Source organism: Kogia breviceps, chromosome 14, assembly GCF_026419965.1.
Source record: "Kogia breviceps isolate mKogBre1 chromosome 14, mKogBre1 haplotype 1, whole genome shotgun sequence".
Lineage (NCBI taxonomy): Eukaryota > Metazoa > Chordata > Mammalia > Artiodactyla > Physeteridae > Kogia > Kogia breviceps.
The window spans coordinates 56,708,280-56,729,118 of record NC_081323.1 but is presented as its reverse complement, the minus strand read 5'-3'; the positions used below and the strand labels follow the sequence as shown (position 1 = coordinate 56,729,118).

Sequence of the window (20,839 nt, the reverse complement as noted above, 5' to 3'; positions counted from 1 at the left end):
AGACAAAAATAAATAAATAAATAGGGGGAAAAAAAGCACATTAAGGGATTTCACTGGTAGTCCAGTGGTTAAGACTCTGTGCTCCCAATTCAGGGGGCCCAGGTTCAATCCCTGGTCAGGGAACTAGATCCCGCATGCCTACACTAAAGATCCCGCATGCTGCAACGAAGATCTTGCACGCGGCAACAAAGATCCCGTGTGCTGCAACTAAGACCCAGCGCACACAAATAAATAAATAAATATTAAAAAACAATCTCTGTGGGGCTTCCCTGGTGGTGCAGTGGTTGAGAGTCCGCCTGCAGATGCAGGGGACGCAGGTTCATACCCCGGTCCGGGAGGATCCCGCATGCCGCGGAGCGGCTGGGCCCGTGAGCCGTGGCCTCTGGGCCTGTGCGTCTGGAGCCTGTGCTCCGCAACGGGAGAGGCCACAGCAGTGAGAGGCCCGCGTACCACCAAAAAAAAAAAAAAAAAAAAAAACCTCTGTGAGTTTTATCCCTCCATCATTCTGTTGATAGACATTGAAATTGTTTTTAGGTTTTATTACAAAGAACACTGCTCAAAACAGAAAGGCAGTCTTTATTATTTACAAAATTAGCATATATTAAACCTTTATTATGTGTCAGGCATTCTATTGACTATTTATATCACAACAGCACCTATCCCAGGTGTTACTATCCTCATCTTACTAATCTGTTATTCTTACCTTCTCCCTCCTTCACCCCAACCGAATCAACCCCAGGGCCCTATAGCCTCTGCTTTAGGAATCTGGGTCAGATCGCTCCTTCTATGACTACCACCATCACTAGTATTACCTCAACTTCGGGCCCCAGGAGCTTCCAGCTGCTCTCACTGCTCCCCTCTGGTCTCCTTTAGATCTGTACTCCACAAAGCTTCCTCTCCTGTCAGGACAGTATCCTGCTTAAAAACCCAAACTCTATTGTTTTCCCCTTGCTCTTAGGATATAACCCTCAATCCTCACAGGTGCCGCCCAGGCCCTCCTGCTTGGTCTCACCTCTCCAGCCTCATCTCCCAAGTCTGGCCCCCTGCACCGGGGCCACAATGGTCTCCTTTATGTCCCGCAAATGCACCCCGATCTCTTGGGCCTCAGGACCTTCACACCTCTGGTTCCTTCTGTGTGGACCCCACTTCCCCCATTCCCCAGGCTAACGCTGATACCTTCCTTCCTCTGCTCAACTGTCACGTTCATCCTAAGAGGGACAGGTCCACTCTTCTCTATCCGTTTGGCAGCATTTACCAAAGAGGTGACTAAACAATTATTTGTGAAATTATTTGTCCGCTGTATGCCTCTCTTTGCAGAATGTAAATTCCACGAAAGAACGCACTTGTTCACCACCGCCGCCGAAACCCCAGCACCTAGCAGAGCTGGCATTTGTGATCGCTCATATGTGGCTTTAAAAAATATATGTATGAATGGATGAAAGGATTTTGAACGACTTAACGTCCCCCATTCACACATGTGGAAACTGAGGCTAAGAGCACACAAGGGAGTGGCCCGTGGCCCCGGCAACGACAAAGTCGCGCCCAGAGGCTAAAGTCCCTTCTCGCCGGCCCCTCGCAAGGCCACCTCCAGGAGAGACCCTAAACGCAACGTGACCCCGCCCTGCCCCAAGGAGTCCCCTGGGTATCTGCCAGTCAGGCGCTGCGCGCGACACGCTGGGAAAGTAGTCCAGCCTGCTCCCCGATTCCGGCGCCCGCGACTTCCGCTTCCGGCGGACACAGTCCTCGCGCGAGGCTTTGGGAAAGACGCGCGAGATAGCGGCGGTGGGTCTGTTCTTGGTCTTGGTTGGTGCGCGGCGGACGCTGTCCTTTGTTATGCGCTTGTTGAGTGCGGTGCTGCTCCCCTTAGTTGTGCGCTGGGGCTCCTTCCCGGGAGAGGAGGTTGAAACTCCGGGAAGGGAGGTGACTTGCGTGCGGCCACAGCCTTTGGGGCAGAGGCGGGACTCGAATATGGACTGCCTCCCCTTTCCGCCCTCTTTTCGCTGTGGCGTCACCGGGCGCGTGACAGAACGAGTTCAGCCGAAAGGACAGGGAGAGAGTCAAGTGTAGCCGACTGAGTCAGGCCATAGGATGTCTGCGATATTATTACTGGCTAGAGTGGATTAACCCGGGACTTAGGAGCTGTAGTTCTGGAATCAAGAATTTGTGTGCCAGGGACTTCCTTGGTGGCGCAGTGGTTAAGAATCTGCCTGCCGTTTCAGGGGACACGGGTTTGACCCCTGGTCCGGGAAGATCCCACATGCCGCCGAGCGATTAAGCCCGTGCGGCACAACTACTGAGCCTGCGCTCTAGAACCCGCGAGCCACAACTGCTGGAGCCCGAGCTCCGCAGTAAGAGAAGCCACCGCAATGAGAAGCCCACTCACGCACTGCACTGAAGAGTAGCCCCTGCTTGCTGTAACTAGAGAAAGCCCGTGCGCAGCAGCAAAGACCCAAAGCAGCCAAAAATAAATAAATGTATTTTTTAAAAAGTGTTCCAATCCCATTGTTGTCACTTCCTAGCCATGTGATCCCCCGTGGGTTCAATACCTAAAACTCTCAGAGATTCAGGTGTTTTTTTTTTTAAACCTGTAGAGATACAGTACCTCTGGCGTTACTAAATTAAGAACAAACGGAGTGCGAATGCGTATTGCCTGCTGATCAGAAATTGGTGGCCATTATTGTATCAGGAAGAAGGCAGGACAAGGAATTGAGGTTAGAAGTTTTTGGGGTTTTGAGGAGGGAGGACTTAGGCCTTGACATGGGAGGCCTTTTATCTCCCAGGCAGAGGGTAGGCAAAAGCACTTAGCCTCTCTTTTGCAGTCTTATTGTGGACAACTTCTGCCTTTGGAACCCCCAAAGGGCACTTCCTGCCTCTCCAGAGCACTCTTCTCTGTCAGGGATAGGGAGCCGGGTTACCCCGGAAGTGGTGGCAAAGATTCTCGACCAGACTCTATTCGGGCTCCTTTGAACTCTCTTCTCAACTAGACCCTGACTTTTGGGCTTCCATGTTCATCTCTGCATTGTTCACTTGTAGCCAGTTTAGCCAGAACCACCTGACCCCACCCCAATCGGGTTCCTTATCCTCCCACATTCCCCAGGTGATTGATGTCTGATCACCCTGGCCTTCCTTCAGCAAGAAACCCCTCTTACCTGATGCTTCCTTTTGTTAATTTTCCAATGCCTCCCCCCCACCTCAGAACCCTGCACTTTGGCTATAAGTTCCCACCTTTCCTTGTTGTGTTCAGAGTTGAACCTGATCTCTCTCCACTGCAAAATCCCACTGCAGTGTAACAGGCAAGAACCTTTGTATTCTATTACAGGTTAATCACTAAAGGGATGACGCCTCTAAGCTTCAATTATCCATAATGGCCCATCTCTAGGAACCCTGCCTCCCAGGTAATGAGCATTAACCTAAAATACCTTTGTTTAGCTCTCAGGAAACATTCCTCACCAGACCCACCTGTGAATGACTGAAAGAAATTAACACATCCCCTCCGGAGGCTAGCCAGAACCAGGAAATTTTGACTTTACTCCCTCTCCTTTTAGTATAAAAGTCTGAATTCTAACTCAGGTAAGATGGTTCTTTGGGTCGCAAGTCCACCATCTTCTCAGTCTGCCACCTTTCTGAATAAAGTCGCTGTTCCTTGCCCCAACAACTCTTGATTTATTGGCCTGTTGTTCAACAAGCAGTACAAGCTTGGACTCAGTAACCTCAGTGGTCCCTAACAAGTGCCATGAATAATTTTTTTCTTTAAAAGTGGTGAAAGAAGCCCATTCCTCTCTCTGTGTCTGTCTCTGTCTCTCACAGGCTGGCTCTCCTCTGTATGGTTGGCTTCAGCCCACAGCAGATTTCTTTGAGGAAGCTGGACATTTTACCTCTATTTCTCTTCTCTTAGCTCTGGCCTCCTCCCCTTTGGAGAAAGTATTGAAACCAAGGAGATGCTGGCTTCCCTTCCTGAGATGGAGCCCAGGTGAATGAATGGTCCTTTGTCTAGATATTTTCTACCCAAAAAGCAACTGCGTTGCTCTTTCCCCTCCACTGGTGTGTTTTTCTTCATGGCACTGTTACCACCTGCATCATTTTTTGTCTATGTATACAGGCATACCTTGGAGATATTGCCAGTTTGGTCCCAGACCACCGCAAAAAAGAGAATATCACAATAAAGTGAGTCACGTGAATTTTTGGTTTCCCAGTGCATATAAAAGTTAGATTTACATTATACTGTAGTCTATTGAGTGTGTAATAGCATTATGTCTAAAAAATGTACATACCTTAATTTAAAAATACTTTATTGCTAAAATATGCTAACCATCATCTGATGCAGGGTGGCCACAAACCTTCAATGTGTAAAAAATGCAATATCTGCAAAGCTCAATAAAGTGAAGTGCAATAAAACGAGGTCTGCCTGTACATCCTTGTTTGTGCCAGACACAGCCCAGAAACGTGTTGGTGGGTTTGGTTTATGTCACACAAGATTTAAACCCAGTTTGAGTCTACATTCAAAATGGAATTTTCACCTGAACATCCAGATATCTGGCTTCTTGGGAAGTGATCAGATTGGCAGGCAGTGTGGCACCTGCATCCCCCACTGCTTCCCGTGGCCTTGACACTGAGGCCTTGCACCTGCTCCACTTGTCACGACGGCACTGTTGTGTCTCTTGTAGAGAGAAATTCCCCACATTCACATGACTCTCACACACGGTAATAGAGAAGAAAGACCAAGAGGGACACGTGTTTTAAGAAAAATGGGAGAGGGCTTCCCTGGTGGCGCAGTGGTTGAGAGTCCGCCTGTTGATGCAGGGGGCACGGGTTCGTGCCCCGGTCCGGGAGGATCCCACGTGCCGCGGAGCGGCTGGGCCCGTGAGCCATGGCCGCTGAGCCTGCGCGTCCAGGGCCTGTGCTCCGCAGAGGGAGAGGCCACGACAGTGAGAGGCCCGCCTACCGCAAAAAAAAAAGAAAAATGGGAGAGAGCCCATGTCTTTGCGGAAAACAAGAATATTCCAGAATGTTTGGTGCACAAATGCATGTCTGTGTTGAAAGCCCAGTCTTGCCTTCCCCCCCCACCGCCCTTGTGGGTGTTTGAGCAGGTGTGGGTGGTGGTCTGAGGGGAATCTTTTGCCCTCAGAGTCTGGAGTGGGTGGTGGTCTGAGGGGAATCTTTTGCCATTCCAGGGACTGGTACTGTTTGTGGGTCTGGCTTTGTGCTATGGACTGAACTCTGCCCCCCAGAACTCATGTTGAAGCCCTAACCCCCAACGTGACCATATCTGGAGACAGGGTCTATAGGAGGTAACTAAGATTAAAGGAAGAAAGGCATCTCTGTCTCTTTCCACCAAGTGAGGACAGAGAAGGCACCATCTATGAGCCACGAAGACAGTCTTCACCAGGAACCGAATCTGCTAGCACCTTGATCTTGGACTTCCTGCCTCCAGAAGCGTGAGAAATAAATGTCTGTTGGTTAAGTGCCCGGTTTGTGATATTCTGTTACGGCAGCCTGAGCAGACTATGACACTATGTGTTTTTTCCAAGAGAAGGGTGTGAATCTTCACCCTATTCTGAGCCACATCTGGGCCGACCGCGAGCAGGGGAGTTTAGCATACGTCATCCCCACGGGTAAGGATTTCTGAGCATGCCTGGTGGGCCTTGATTCCCCTTCTTCCTCCACACTCCAGCCTTTCTCTGATGCCTTCATCCTACAGGCAGCTCTGCCTCAAAGCAATCATCATGTTTTGCACACCTGTTCTTACCCATCTGCTTCTTTTTCTTTTTTTTAAAGATTTATTTATTTATTTTTTGGCTGCGTTGGGTCTTTGTTGCTGCACGTGGGCTTTCTCTCGTTGTGGCGATCACGGGCCACTCTTCATTGCGGTGCGCAGGCTTCTCATTGTAGTGGCTTCTCGTTGTGGAGCATGGGCTCTAGGTGCACGGGCTTCAGTAGTTGCAGCACGTGGGCTCAGTAGTTGTGGCACACAGGCTCCAGAGCACAGGCTCAGTAGTTGTGGCACACGGGCTTAGTTGCTCTGAGGCATGTGGGATCTTCCAGGACCAGGGAATTGAACCTGTGTCCTCTGCATTGGCAGGCAGATTCTTTTTTTCCTTTTTTGGTACGCGGGCCTCTCACTGTTGTGGCCTCTCCCATTGTGGAGCACAGGCTCCAGATGCACAGGCTCAGCAGCCATGGCTCACGGGCCCAGCTGCTCTGCGGCATGTGGGATCTTCCCAGACCAGAGCACGAACCCGTGTCCCCTGCATCGGCAGGCGGACTCCGCAACCACTGCACCACCAGGGAAGCCCGGCAGGCAGATTCTTAACCACTGTGCTACCGGGGAAGTCCTACCCATCTACTTCTCATTTAACTTGCTGGCTGCAGGGAAAAGACAGATAAAGTTTCAAATGCTGGGTGGTTCCAGGTGTAAACAATGGCTATCTCCTGCCTCCCTGTTAATTGATGTATCCTCTTGTCTAAAATTTAATAATGGAACCAAAACAACCAGACTCCAGGGAGAGATTTCACAGCATTGCACAGCAAGCTCTCTTATCCTTCATCCTTTCTGTCGATGAAAATAAAAACAGAGGGAGGCGGAGGTGAGGCGCCGAAGGAAAGATGGAAGACTACCAGGCTACCGAGGAGACTGCTTTTGTTGTTGATGAAGTGAGCAACATTGTAAAACGAAATGTTGCTCACTTCATAGAAAGTGCCATCGGTGGCAACGCCTATCAGCACAGCAAAGTGAATCAGTGGACCACAAATGTAGTGGAGCAAAGCTTAAGCCAACTCACCAAGCTGGGGAAACCATTTAAATACATTTTGACCTGTGTAATCATGCAGAAGAAAGGGGTGGGATTGCACATGGCAAGTTCCTGCTTCTGGGACAGCTCTACTGATGGGAGCTGCACTGTGCGATGGGACAACAAGACCATGTACTGCATTGTCGGTGCCTTTGGGCTGTCCATTTGACCGCCTCGTCCAGCCTGTGATCTTTCTCCTTTTGTCCCAACATTTCTCTTCCATCTTCTAACCACCAGCCATCTAGTCAGTAATCACCTGTCTCACTCTCTTTAAGTGTGTTTCTGTGGCGCTCTCAAAATGTAGAGGAAAAAAAACCACCACACTGTTCTGTGACCTGAACACTCTAAGTCAGAGGAATCTTCACTGAAGGTAGTCAGGAGCCTGTCCTGCCACTTGTCTTAACTTTGAATGTATCTTTTCAAAGGTGCTAAAAGCCAAAACCTGCTAGTGTGAAACTTTCTCTATTCTCTGATTCAAATACACTAATTTTCCATTTAAAAAAAGAAAATAATAACAAAACGACTACTGTTTACTGAGTGCTCCTATGTTTCACCCCAGAGCAAAGTATTTTAATGTGCTGTGTCATTTAATTGTAGTAAGTATCCTCTGGGAAATAGGTACTATTAACCTCCATTTATATTATTGTCAGAATCACGTTTGTGATAAGGTTGGGCAGCAGAGTTCAGTGTCTGAACAAATTACACCCCATTATTTATTCAGTCGTTCAGCAAATATTTACCGAGCATCTGCCATATTCCATCCAAGCAGATCTGCCTAGTGTGCGGAGAAAATCAGAGGGGCCCTGGTTGGCCACCTCAAAGGAGAATCTTGGGACCGGACCAGAGTCTTCCGAGTTACAGTTTGGATATTTATTCCAAGACAGAGCTCTGATTACCTGGCTGGCATTCAAGTTTGCCTTTAGGGGAGTGGTCTGAGCTGCAGGCTCTGGATCCTACTTGCCCAAGTCGGTCTTGGCTCTTTACTTTCCTAACTGTGTGGCCTTGGGCAGGGCTCTGCCCCTCCCTGATCCTCAGTTTACTCATCTAAAATGTGCATCATAATGATATCTACATGATAGTCATTGTGAGGATTTAAGTAGCACAGTAAAAACACAAGCACCATGGACCTAGGAAGTACTTAAAAAACATTAGCTTTTATTGTTAGCTCGCAAATGCCTTAGAAAAAGTGTAAAAAACACCCATTACATATCAGGTTTTGAAAACTGTAGCTGTCTGATGACTCTTCTAGATAATTTTGTCGAATTAGCTAAACTGTTTGACTTGTACTGAATTGTTGGTTCTCAGTCATTTGGACTTTGGGAAATTGCTACCAATGATGACTCACACTTGTAAAGCGCTTGATGGTAGACCATCTCTTCCCAGCCATAATTAAGTCATAAGAGTAACTGAGCTGAACCAACACCCAGTACGTGATTATGGATTATGTACCATCAGCCTGGAGATGATCTTCCCCTCTGTCTTCAGAGGACGATCTACGATCTACGTGTGCCTCTCAGTTGTTTGCCAACTTCTGTGAGTGTGAGGCTGCCATTTTAACTCGAACTGCTTTGTAAACTCCATAAACGATATGAAAACAAGCTACATTTATAAGGATAAACAGTGGCATGTGATTATAGAGATATATATATATATATAACTGTAAATACTTTTAATTCAGACTGTAAATAATGCTTGGCGCCTGAATGACTTGTGGACCTCTTACAGGAACTCCACGGGCCCGGGCATCCAAGATCCACAAATCTTGAGGCCTGCAGACTACATCCCACTGTGGTTACAGGTCATGAGCTGATGTTTATGGAGCGTCTGTTACATGCTAGACATCAGCATAGGTCCTTTACAAACATAATGTCATCGAAGCCTGTCTGTCAGCTCTCAGCAGTTGGAGCTATGACAATCCCCATTTTACAGACGAGGCAAAGGCAAGGCTTACCCAGTTAGTAAGTGGTGGATCTGAAGCACTGGTTGGGGTGTATGTCAGGGTAGGCCCAAATTCATCCTGGTGTATGCTGGTTATGGGCTGAATGTCTGTGTCCCCCTCAAGATAGAATTAAGAAAGAAATCCTGAGCAAAGTAGAAGTTTAACCTTTAAATCTCTGTTGGCTCTACTCACTGAAAACTGCCCAGAGAGGAGAGGGCCAGGACTATGTTAGTCAGGACTTCCTCACTTCATGTATAACTTGTGTATATCTGGCCCTGAGGAGATGATAAGAGATGGAAAGGCCGGGGCCCCACCGCTAGCCAGGAGGCAGTTAGAAACAGGAAGTTGTGAAGCAGCTTTGAAAATGCTGCTGTCCCCATACCTGTCTGCCCCTCCAGATGGAGCCAAGAGTGTCTCTTCTGTTTTCCTCCTTTTCCCTCTTCCACTTTTGTCTATCTCTCTTCTTCCTCCCCCACTACACACCCATCTGTGACTTCTTCAAATTACCCCTTTCCACGCCTTCCTCCTGAGGCCGATGGAATGGCAGGCTTCTTGTGTTTGGCTTGAGTGCCACCTTGGTTCCCTCTAAGATCCCGGCTCTCCTGACCCGTTAGCTGATGTATCCTCTTGTCTGTCTAAAATTTAATAATGGACCCAAAACACAGGTTCCAAGGAGAGATTTCACAGAATTGCACAGCAGCCCAAGATTATAAGGCGAAAATGAGGCATATGTGGTCCTGCCTTTCCTCAAGCCCCACCACAAGGCTGTCCTGAAATCTGGTGTCTTTAAAAAGGTCCTGCCTTCCACTGGGGGTGTGGGGGGGTGTGTGTCCAGAAATCAGTGGTGGGCAGTCCAGTTTCTTGTTCTGCCTGTGTGCTCACAAGAAAAACTGGATATTGGATGTAGGGGGAAAAGTGGAATGTGAGAGAGAATGGAGAGTAGAAATGGAAGGAAAGAAAGAAGCCAGTGGGAGGCTTGATTGAGGTGCTAGGCCTGAGGATGCCAAAGCTGAAAAACTCAGGGGTTGTCTGGTTGTTAGTCAGTGATGATGTTTATGGAGCTCTCACTGCTAGGCACACAGCTCTCACCATGACCCTCTTCCTGCTCAGACCTCCCTACCTGCCTACACCTCCCTCCCCCAGGCTCCACAGGGACACCGAGGACTGTCCAGTTCACCTCCTGCTCATCGTGCCTGCTTGGCACAAAGCAGAGCCCAATAAATACATATTTGTTGATCAAATTAACAAATGAAGAAATAAGCAATTGATAACGAAGATGCACTCAGCAAGAACTTTGTGAGTCTTCATTTTCCAGTCTCCAAAATTAAGGAGTTGGACCAAGACAGACACCTGGGTTCCAACCTCACCCCAGTTCTGCACTTACTGGGTGTTTGTGACCTTGGGCAGGTCATTGAACCTCTCTGCACCTCGGTTTCCTCACCTATAAAATAGGGATAATAGTACCCCCTTTGTTTCAAAGATGAACTGATTTAATAATTGCAAATCGCTTAGAACAGAGCCTGGCATATACATAGTACTATGTATGTAAAAAAGTAAATTTCCAGGGTCCCCTCCACTGTGGAGTTCCTCAGGCCTGGGAGGGTGGATGGAAGAGAAGCAGGGAGAACAGCCCCAAAACTGCGGAGCCTCGCGCATGCGCACTGAAGTTGGAGGAACAACAGTCTCCTGCAACTCCTCCCAGGACCCATCTATCCCAGGCCACGGCTCAGCCAGGGGATGACTACGTTACCCACAGTGCATCTCGCGGACTCGCTACGTATCTCGTTTCTATGCCTGACAGTCGGTTCAACCAGTAGTACGAGGACCCACAATGTGAGTAGTTACCCACAATGGCTCCGTGGACCCGCCTACCCAGACCCATTCTCACTCTCCACAGCCGGCCAAAGGTGAGAGGACTACATTACCCACAATGCTTCCCGTGGGACGCCCACGCGGCCTCGTTCTCCAGCTCGACGCCGGCTCAGCCAGTGGTCGTCGCCGACTGTCCCGGGTCTGCGTACTAAGGGATTTGGTCCTCGCTTCTGGCCCGCCGAGCCTTCCACGCCCGCTGTCCCGCTCCCGTCCCAGCCCGGCGCTCCGGGCCTGCCCCGAGCCCCACCACAGGTCTCAGCGCTGCCGGTGAGTGCGGGCGCGGGCGCAGGGTCCCAGCTCGAGCTTCTGTCCGCGGCCCTCGCCCGCCGGAGCCTAGTTTGTGCCCGGCCTAGGTCACCGCTCTCCCTCTAGCTGAGGGAACGAGACGGGAAAGCAGCCCAGCCGGGGAATCCTGACCCTCACAAGACCCTGGAGTTGGAGAGGCCTTGGTGACCATCCATTCGGTGGGGCCCCCGGATGGGCTTCAGGCTCCCGGAGCCCGAAATCGGGGGTCAGATTGGGACAGAATCTGCGTTCTTCTGGACAGAGGGGGCTTTGGTTCTCATCGTATTTCCAAGCGGACCTCATCCAAAAATGGCCAACTGTAATATTGAAAACTCAGCGTTTCTAGAACTCTGACCGCGTTCCAGGCACTGTGCTAAAATAAACTATTTTCAAACGTCCCGTTTAGTCCTCTCAGCAACCTGTGTGTAGGTGGTGTCACCATCTCTTCTTTCACATGAGGAACTGAGGCCCAGAGATTATGGGAATTAGAGAGTTAGTAGCAAAGACAGTTGATTTACTTTAACCGTTTCTTTCTGCCAGTGAGGGCAAGTTGGCCTTGGGGCCAGGGCAGGGGCTTATGGGTTGCAGACGCTTATCCAGCCCCAGTGCTGCACCCTACATGACTTTATTGTCTCTCCACAGAGCCCTGAAAACATCTTCCTCAGTGTCTAGCCAGAGGTATAGGGAGAGACGGGTGTGAGCTCCAGGCCAGAGAAGGAACAAGGCCCACCAGGAGCAATGGCGACCTCTCCCGGCTTCCAGCACCCCCCACCCCTGGAGCAGGATGAGATCCTGATCGTGAAGGTGGAAGAGGACTGCTGCTGGGAAGAGGAACCCGCCCTGGAGATTGAAGACCCTAGCCCTGAGACCTTCCGCCAGCTTTTCCGGCTTTTCTGCTACCAGGAGGTGGCCGGACCTCGGGAGGCCCTGAGCCGCCTCTGGGAGCTCTGCTGCCGCTGGCTGCGGCCGGAGCTGCGCACCAAGGAGCAGATCCTGGAGCTGCTGGTGCTGGAGCAGTTCCTGACGGTGCTTCCAGGGGAGATCCAGGCCCGGGTGCGGGAGCAGCAGCCAGAGAGTGGTGAGGAGGCCGTGGTCCTCGTGGAAGGGCTGCAGCGGGAGCCCAGGAAACAAAGGCAGCGGGTGAGGTGGGGGGCATTTTAGCCCTGAGGTGAGAAAACGGGGCCCTGCTGCTGAGGTCTGTGTTTGTAGATTCCTTGGGCTCCGGAGCCTTGGCCAGCCTTGGTCATTGGGAGTACCTGGGGCTGGCCAGATAACTGAATTGAAGAAGGCAACTGAAGAGTGTTTCTCAACGTTGGCCAACATGTGTCCACCCGTTGATTAACCACTATAGCCCCGCTAGCCCTTTCTAAGCTATGTGGATTGGTTTGTTAACACCATCCCAATGTAGGCCAGACACAGGTTTTAATGGGAGAGAGGCTGGAGACCTTCTGAGGAAGGGCCTTGGGAGTTGAAGAGATCCCCAAAGAAGGAGGAGCATTGGGAAGAAAGACCAGGTGCTGGTGGGTGCCCTGGTTAGAGCCCTCAGGTGTTCCTCAGTCTCTCTGGGGCTGTGCCATTCAATACGGTAGCTACTAGCCATGTGTGGTTTTTTTAATTAAAATTAAATAAAATTTCAAATGTAGTTCTTAAGTCACACTGACCACATGCCAAAGGCTCAGTCATCACACATGGCCAGTGGCTACTCCCTGGACAAGGACAGTGCAGATATGGACAGACACTTCCATCATTCTACAGAGAGCGCCACTCTAGAGCAAACTTAACTCCTTCTGACCAAATCTGGGGAGTGGGAAGTCTCTCACAGATTTCTCCTGCTTGGGTCAGATTAATTCCTCCTGATTAGATATTTGGCAAATTCTGCATGTCACCTTTCTCCCTGTGGCAGTGTCATTGGCCACACAGTGCTGTTCTTTTGCATCTGGGAGGATAGACCCCCCCCCACCCCCCACCCCCCAAAAAAAACCCCAAACCCAAAAAACTTGACCATAAGGTGAGTTGAGTGCATTAAGCACATCGTGCCTTCGTGGTGGCCAACAAGAACCCAGGAGCCCTTCTCAGCCCCACCAACCTTGGCGTTTGGGGTTCCTGTCATGGCTTTCCTCTATCACTGGGCACCCTGTAACCTCCAGGGACTGTCTCCTCTCAGAGGTGTGGAATTTTGAGCCTGAGACAGGGTCCCTGGTGCTGGTTTCAGTTCCCCGGGGATGTATCTTGTCCCTAGTACTGTTAAAGATGTCAGTAAACTCTGAGACTAAGTTTATCTGACTCACCTTCACTGGAATTAGGAAATAGATGATTCCAGAGGGTCTGTAGATGATTTCAAAAAATGTAGCAAGTGCAGTAACTCAGGCTTCCAAAATGAGACCTGATTTGGGGCCCTTCTGGCCCAGGTTTTTCAGGAGCACTAAGGAAGGAAGGGTGAGAGTGTGACGGTGACAGCAAACAGTGTGATTGGGAGAGACCGCAGTCTCAGGAGTGGAGCAGGCCTCCCTTTCCCCAGGTTGGGAGCCTGACGTCTTCCTGGGTCACATGCCTTTTCCCTGGGGTCTGGCTGGAGGGAGGTGCTTGGAGGGTCACAGAGGCCATCAGACATGACGAGGTGGCCTGGTGGTAAGACAGAGCCTGGGAACAGGGTGGCCAGGGTGCCTGAGACAGGAGGAATGGGGAACCCTGTGGGTTTCCTCCTGACCTTCTGGGAGCTAGTGGGCAGATCTCCATCTGTATGCAGGATCCGGATGTACTCCCTGATGATGCACCGGCTCACGGGACAGGGGAGTGGTTCTTGAAATGCCAGGTGGAGGCCCAGCCAGCAGAGCTGTCTCTGGAGGAAGGGGCTCAGCACTCCAGCCAGCAGCCCCCAGCCCAGCTTAGCCACAGACCAAAAAGAGGCCCCCAGCTCTGGCCAAAGACGGGTGAGTAGCTGCCACTCTTGAGGAAAGAGACGCCCTCCACTGGGGAAGGGAAGGGAAAGGAAAGGAATGTGGCAGGGGGTCAGGCCTGTTTGCCTGTGGGGTGGGCAGGCTCCCGGCTGGGTGAGTGTTGATGGGGAACAGCTGGACCTGTCCAGCCTTTGCTGCCATGTGCACAGGTGGGTGACTCTGTGCTCTTTCCCCAGGCCCAGGGGCCTCCCAGTGTCAGGAGACGGCGGCACTGGCCACATCCTTCCTTTCAGCCTGGTCCCAGGTGAGTGGCATTCCTGATCTGCAGCATCCCCGTGCCCTTGTTACGGGGACACTTCTCTTGTGTGGTCAGGTCTGTGGGTTTCCAAGGCAGATCTTCACCTCCTGGAAAGTCCTACCTGTTCTCAGATGCTACCTGAGTATTAGGTATGTCCTGGAGGATCCTGGAGTCTCAATGGTGAGTTAGAGCAGTCACTTCAAACCCAGCTGTATGTTAAAATCTTCTGGCATCTGGGTAAAAATAGATTTTTTTCCCCCAGCTCTGGCCTGGAAGCAGAGTCTCCTTTGCTTGTTTGTTTCAATTGCAGCTTTATTGAGATACAATGCACTTACTGTACAATTTTCCCATGCAAAGTATACAGTGTTTAATATATTTACAGAGTTGTGCAGTCATCACCATAATCAAATCAATTTTAGAACATTTTCATCACCTCCCCAAAATACCCCACACCCATTAGTAGTCAATCCCCCCTCACCCTCCCTCAGCCCCCTGGCCGTCACCAGTCTTTCTGTCTCTGTGGATTTGTCTCTTCTGGATATTGTTTTCTTGGGTGTTAATCGTGCTCCCAGGTCAGTCCGGTGCTAGATTTGGGAACCACTGGCCTAGAGGCATCCTGAAGTCCCCAGGTCACCCCATTTGGGTCCTGGGGCTGGCTTGAGCTGAGGCAGGGCATGTTAACTTGTGTCCTCAAGGAGCATGGGCCCCAGTGGCTGAGATCTCAGCAGATCCAGCTGTTCCGCACAGCACATTTGTCCACACAGTCTCTGGCCCTGCAGCAGTTGGGGCAGAGCTTGGTGGTGATGGTGTCCTCCCAAAGAGCAGGATCCAGCTGTGTCTGAGCCAAGCTTGGAAGGAAGGGGTGGATAACAACATATGGAAAGGGAAAGGTTGGGGAGAGGAGGAAGTAGGGGGAGGTAAGCAGGACCTGCCATCATCACACAAGTGGAGGGAATGGGTGAGCCTGTGGAGGGAATGGGTGAGCCCACCAGGCTCTGAGTGAGGTGCGTTCCAGCAGGTGCCGGTGACCTTGGAGGACGTGGCTGTGTACCTGTCCCAGGAGGAATGGGGGTGCTTGGACCTGGCTCAGCAGGACCACAGCTGCGACATGCTACTGGAGGATGAGGGTATGTGCCGGGAGACCCTGGCCATTGTTTGTCAGACACCGGGTTGTATCTCTGGCGTGGGTGAGTGTCAGGGAGGGTGGCTGCTTCCCTCAGGCTGGCTGTGGTGTGTGCTGGCCTCCAGGACCTGAGGCCCAGGCCCTCCCTGCTCAGCACCTTCCCTGGCTCCCCCCGCCTACAGGAGCCGCTCCAGTAGGTCTCAAACTTTAGCGGCCAGAGGAATCACCGGCCAGCATATTAAAAATAGGAACTTGTGGACCTTGTGCCCAGGGGTTGCTTTAGTGAGCTGGGGGCATTCCCTGGTGAGTCCTAGCGCTGGGCAGCCCTGCACTGCCAAGGTTGTTAGTGTCCCATCAGTGGCCCATCTGCAGTGGGGGCAGTGTGGCTGCTTGCCCACATCCTAGGCAGATGTCCAGAGCTGTCCTGAGTTCCTTCTTTCGCTCCTTTACCCACACGGTTGTCCAGTGTCAGTTCAGCCTTTGTGCCGTCCTTGGCCCCCACGGGCAGAGCTGCTCTTGGCAAGGCCCTGCCTGTCTATGGCCTCTCCTCACCACCCCACACTGGCCCTTCTCAGCTCATCCTGCCACTTTTGACACGTGTTCACCCCCTGAAATGTTTTTTAAAGGAGTTGAGATCCTGCTTTGTATCATTTGGGGTTCTCCAGAGGAAAAGAACCATTAGGATATGTGTGTGTAGAGATTTATTTATTTTAAGGAATTGGCTCTCACGATTGTGGAGGCTAGCAAGTCTGAAATCCATACAGCAATCCAGTTGGCTGGAAACCAGGCAGGATTTCTAGGCTGCCGTCTCGAGGCAGAATTCCCTCTTCGGAAACCTCAAGTTTTCTGTAAAGGCCTTCACTGGTTTGGTGCCCGCCCCCCCGCCCCCCACAGCGTGGAGGGTAATCTGTTCTCCTTACAGTCACCTAATTGTAGATGTTAATTACATCTACAAAATAACCTCCACAGCAACATCTAGACTGGTATTTAGGGAATTCCCTGGTGGTCCCATGGTTAGGACTCTGTGCTTTCACTGCTGAGGGTGTAGGTTTGATCCCTGGTCAGGGAACTAAGATCCCACAAGCCGTGCAGCATGGTCAAAAAATAAAGATAAAAAATTGATTGAGGGCTTCCCTGGTGGTGCAGTGGTTAACAATCCGCCTGCCAATGCAGGGGAGACAAGTTTGAGCCCTGGTCCGGGAAGATCCCACATGCCGCAGAGCAACTAAGCCTGTGTGCCACAACTACTGAGCCTGTGCTCTAGAGCCCGTGCTCTGCAACAAGAGAAGCCACCGCAATGAGAAGCCTACGCACTGCAACGAAGAGTAGCCCCCGCTCGCTCCAACTAGAGAAAGCCCTCTCACAGCAATGAAGACCCAATGCAGCCAAAAATAAATTAAAAAAAAAAATTGACTGGTATTTAACCAAACAACAACACTGTAGCCTGGCCAGGTTGGCACAGAAAATTAATGATCACATACTTTTACATCTTAATTTATTCCAAACTAAGTGTCTGTAGAACAAATGAAGATGAAACCTTTCTATTGCCACGAATACTTGCTGTGTGCACTGTTGCTGTCCCACTGCTCTGTGCTCTGTCCTGCTGTGTGTTGTAACTCTTGGCTACTTCATCTCTGTTGTGATGAGATTCTGACTCCTTGGGGCATCTGGTTTCCCTCCCAGAGCCGGGGAGAGCCTTGGGCCCTGTTTTTCCTCACTTCCTCTCTGAGGAAGCAGTCTGCACAGAAGTAGAGCGTCTCCCACCTCTGTTGAGGCCTGGAGTTTTTCCCGCAGGTTCTCCTGATACCCCTTTGCCCTCACGAGGAGGAGGTTGTTGCAGTCCTGTGTTCTGTCCTGGCCACACTCATATCCTCTCTTCTCTTTCCCCATGAGCAGGACTCCCCGCTCCTGGGCCCTGTCTGACTGCCCAGAAGGGGCCAGGGCAAGGCCTGCGGGACCCAGCTTGTGCGGCCTCAGGGCTGAGGGAAGTCTCTGGCAGTGCTGGCTCAGGTGAGGGGGTCTGGGAGGAGACGGATGTCCCATATGAGATTCTCCCCTCTCCTGGGCTTAGACCTTGGCGACTGTGTTTGTGGAGTTCAAGCTCAAGGGCTTAGACCAAGGGTTGGCCATTTTTTTCTGAAAAGGGCCAGATAGTAAATAGTTCAGGTTTTATGGGCCATAGGTCTCCCTGGTGATGCCTCAGCTCTGCTGTCCTGGCACAAAAGCAGCCACAGACAGTATGAAAAGACGTGGGCATGGCCATGAAACTTCATTTACAAAGGCAGGCTCACTCACCCTGAAGGGAAGGTGAGGGGTGACAGGTGGCTTTAAGAAAGGTTTGGGGCTCGGGCAGCAAGAGAGTCCTACCACCTTGAGCTGGGACATGGCACTGCACACAGGCACCATAGGGAAGCTGGTCCCAAGGGAGACACAAGGGTCTGGGCATGGGGTCCTCAGGACTCCCTGAGTGTTACCCAGACAGCGGCACTCACTCTTGGGCCTACACCTGGGGTGGAATTGCTCAGTCACGTGGTCACTGTGTGAACGTTGGAGGAACTGCCAGACTCAGTTCCTTTGTAAAAACTCTTACCAAAGGCCAGGGAGGTGGTTCCATCCTGTTTCAGTTGTACAGATGAGGTGGATGTGAGCTTGAGCCCATGCTTGGCTTCCTGGACAAGCCAGTGTGGAGGCAGGAGGGGCCTGCATGGGGGTGTAGGGTGGACAGCATCTTGGCAGGGAGAGTTCCCGGCTCTGGGAGGGCCTGTCCTTCCCCTGTCAGGTCAGTGGGCCTCAGCGTCCTCATGTGTAAATGGAACTCTCACAGTACCACCTCATGGCCTTGTGAGTCTGGCCATGGTTCTAGTTCCCTGAATCAGGCGCTGACTGAGGCATCCTGCGGAGGGTGTGGAAGGGGAATTTGAAGGCACTTCTCTGCGTCAAGGGCCGCCCCACCCTGCCTCCCCTTCTCCCTCTCCCCCTCCCCGTGGAGCCCTCAGCGACTGTGCTTTCTCTGTCTCAGAGCTTGGGAGGCAGTTTGAGGATGGAGAGTATGCCAGGGTGGACGCGTCAGTGAGAACACGGTGGGGCCAAGCACTACCGGGTCTGGGTCAGGGGCCCAGCCTGACCAGACCCCAGCGGCCTCTGGACAGAGGGCAGCCCCTTGGGGTCCGGAAACCACACACGTGCCCCGAGTGCGGCAAGGCCTTTAGTAAAACATCCCACCTGACCAAGCACCAGCGCACGCACACCGGGGAGCGACCCTACCAGTGCCAGGTATGCGGGAAGCGCTTCGGCGACCGCTCCAACTGCAGCACACACCAGCGGGTGCACACAGGCGAGAAGCCCTACGCCTGCGCCCAGTGCGGGAAGCGCTTCAGCCAGAGCTCCAGCCTGGTCATCCACCGCAGGACACACACCGGGGAGCGGCCCTACGCCTGCACCGAGTGCGGGAAGCGCTTCAACAATAGCTCGCACTTCAGCGCGCACCGCAGGACGCACACGGGTGAGAAGCCCCACACCTGCCCGGCCTGTGGCAGGGGCTTCCGCCGGGGTACCGACCTCCGCAAGCACCAGCGCACGCACGGCGGGGAGCAGCCGCTTCACAGACCCCAGAGGCTCCAGGACATCCCCGGGGCCCGAGCCTGACGATTCGGGAAGCTGCCAGAGTTGTTTCTGTCCCGGAGCCAGAAACTGTGGTCTTCAGGCATCTTCAGACTCCGTTTGCTCCCAAAGGCCCCAGCATGAGGACACGTGGTGGGACATTTGGGGGGCCCAGGCTGAGGGAGGAAGCTGGGCCCTGCAGGTGTATTAGGGTCTGGGGCAGCCACACAAAGGACCACAACTGGGCCGCTTAGAGCAGCAGGAATTCTCACAGTTCAGTAGGCCAGAGTCTAAAATCAAGGTGTCTGCGGGGCTGCCTCCTTCCTGCAGCTCTGGTGGAGGATCTGTCCCAGGGCACTCCTGGCTCCTGGTGCTGCCAGCTGTCCTTGGCGCACCTGGGCTTTTGGCCAAATCACTCTGCCTCCGCCTCCCCACAGCCTCTTCTGTGTGTGTCTCCATGTGTTGTCTCCTCTTGTACGGATGCAGTCATTGGATTTAACTGATTACATCTGCAGAGACCTTGTTTCCAAGTAAGGTCACCTTTTGAGATTCTGGATATGAATTTGGGGGGACACTTTTCTGCCCACTTTGGGGGAAGACTCAATGGCTGTGGTCTGTTGCAGCTTTACGTACCCCAGCTTTACCTGGGCTTGGTCTCCTGCCTTCCCCCCGAACCTTGCTGCACTTTCAAAATTTAGCCTGCTGGGGGGTGGTTTCAAGTATCACAGTGGTTGTGGGTCACCTTCGCAGAGCCACGGCTGTTCTGTAGGATGGATGGCTGGTGCGGGAATGCTTCCCCGAGATCCCATTTTTCAGCCTCCCCTAGCCCATCAGGAAGTCCCCAGGGTAGAGTGCCAGGGCTGCATTTGTTCAGCCCAAGTGGCCATGTCCCAGGACGCAGGCTGGCCTTGGTTGCCCCACTTTGAATTTCTGAGGTGGATGTGCTTGTCTGATCTGTTCACATCCATGGTCTCATAGTGGCTGAGGGGAGCAGTAAGAGGCCTTGTTTGCTTTAGTCATTAGTAAAGTTGTGGGGCAGCTCTGAAACTATTGGGTTCTAGAATGTTCCATCAAATTGTTAGACATATTTTTACCTTTCCACACAACCCAGGTTCTGGGGTGTGTGACCTGCTCTTCTCTGTTCCCTTAATAAATGACGTCAGTCCTCCTGACCCCTGTGCTCTGTCCTGTGTATTCTCTGGAGAATGGGGCCGCCCAGTCTAGGGATGGTTTTTAACCTTGTGGGACACGTACTTTCCAGCCACATCCAGCCAGGCCAGTGTCACCAACCACCCGCCTGCCCCTCATAGGCTCACTTCTCACATCCAGGCTGGTGCTGGAGGTGGCTGCCTTTTGCCACCTGCGAGCTGGGCCCATCCAATGCCTGTTCCCTGACATTCTCTCTCACAGTCCTGTAACAGGTCTTCATGATTCTCCTGCTGTAGATGGAAACTGAGACCCGAGAGCTTGAAGCACCTTGTCCAGGTGGCAGGACCAGCTTCAACCCAGGTCCGAGCTCCCACCGCCTCATCCTCCTGGCTTTCCTTGATAGACAGTAATTCGCAGAGTTGAACTTGGAACTAAGTTTATTTTCTGTCACTGTTGGGGAAACATTCTGAGTGAACTTACTGCCATTAAAAGGGGTAGAGAGTGGGGGAAATGGAATTTTAAAAATAGCCTTTGTTCTTGAGGGCTAGTGGCTGCAGTGGAGGCTGTGTGCCATATTCAGACTGCCTGCCCAGCGGCTGAGTCCTGACCATTCTGTGTGCACCCTGGAGTGGAGGGTGGGGGGCCTGCGCGGGGGGAGAGGATCCAGGGGCCCCAGATGATGGTAGTCTGGCCACAGTCCTGCCGGAGAGGCCTCCCCCGGACCTCCCATGACCTTGGTGGAAGCCGTCTCACATCTGGCTTGTAATGAAAATGTCCCTTGTGGGGAATGGGGGCTGCTGGTAAGGCCCCCTTGGCCAGATCAAGTAGAGTCTGTGGCCCCTATCCTGGCTGCACGTGGCTGGCTGAGGCTGGGCAGGGCCTGTCTTA

At 52.0% G+C, this 20,839-nt stretch overlaps 1 protein-coding gene, 1 long non-coding RNA gene and 1 pseudogene across 5 annotated transcripts; all 3 read left to right on the top strand.

Moving 5' to 3' along the window:
• The first annotated feature begins 3,318 nt into the window (after positions 1-3,318).
• Positions 3,319-4,165, top strand: LOC131741695 (uncharacterized). Its single transcript, XR_009331164.2, has 3 exons — positions 3,319-3,395; positions 3,896-3,970; positions 4,100-4,165. It is a non-coding gene; the product is annotated as an uncharacterized lncRNA (long non-coding RNA).
• A 2,427-nt stretch (positions 4,166-6,592) lies between these two features.
• Positions 6,593-6,957, top strand: LOC131741692 (dynein light chain Tctex-type 1 pseudogene; annotated as a pseudogene).
• Positions 6,958-10,574: 3,617 nt separating this feature from the next.
• Positions 10,575-19,974, top strand: ZNF500 (zinc finger protein 500). Of its 4 annotated transcripts, none has more exons than XM_059038775.2 (7): positions 10,575-10,866; positions 11,527-12,024; positions 13,631-13,814; positions 14,018-14,085; positions 15,095-15,206; positions 17,099-17,212; positions 18,222-19,974. In XM_059038775.2, the coding sequence occupies exons 2-7, from the start codon at positions 11,623-11,625 to the stop codon at positions 18,845-18,847; spliced, it is 1,506 nt and encodes a 501-aa protein (XP_058894758.1). In that variant the 5' UTR covers positions 10,575-10,866; positions 11,527-11,622; the 3' UTR covers positions 18,848-19,974. The 4 variants fall into 4 exon arrangements, with proteins under 4 accessions (XP_058894758.1, XP_058894759.1, XP_066868546.1 ...); XM_059038776.2 differs by having other exon boundaries at positions 10,688-10,866; positions 15,098-15,206; XM_067012445.1 differs by lacking the exon at positions 17,099-17,212 and having other exon boundaries at positions 10,688-10,866; positions 15,098-15,206.
• Positions 19,975-20,839: the final 865 nt, after the last annotated feature.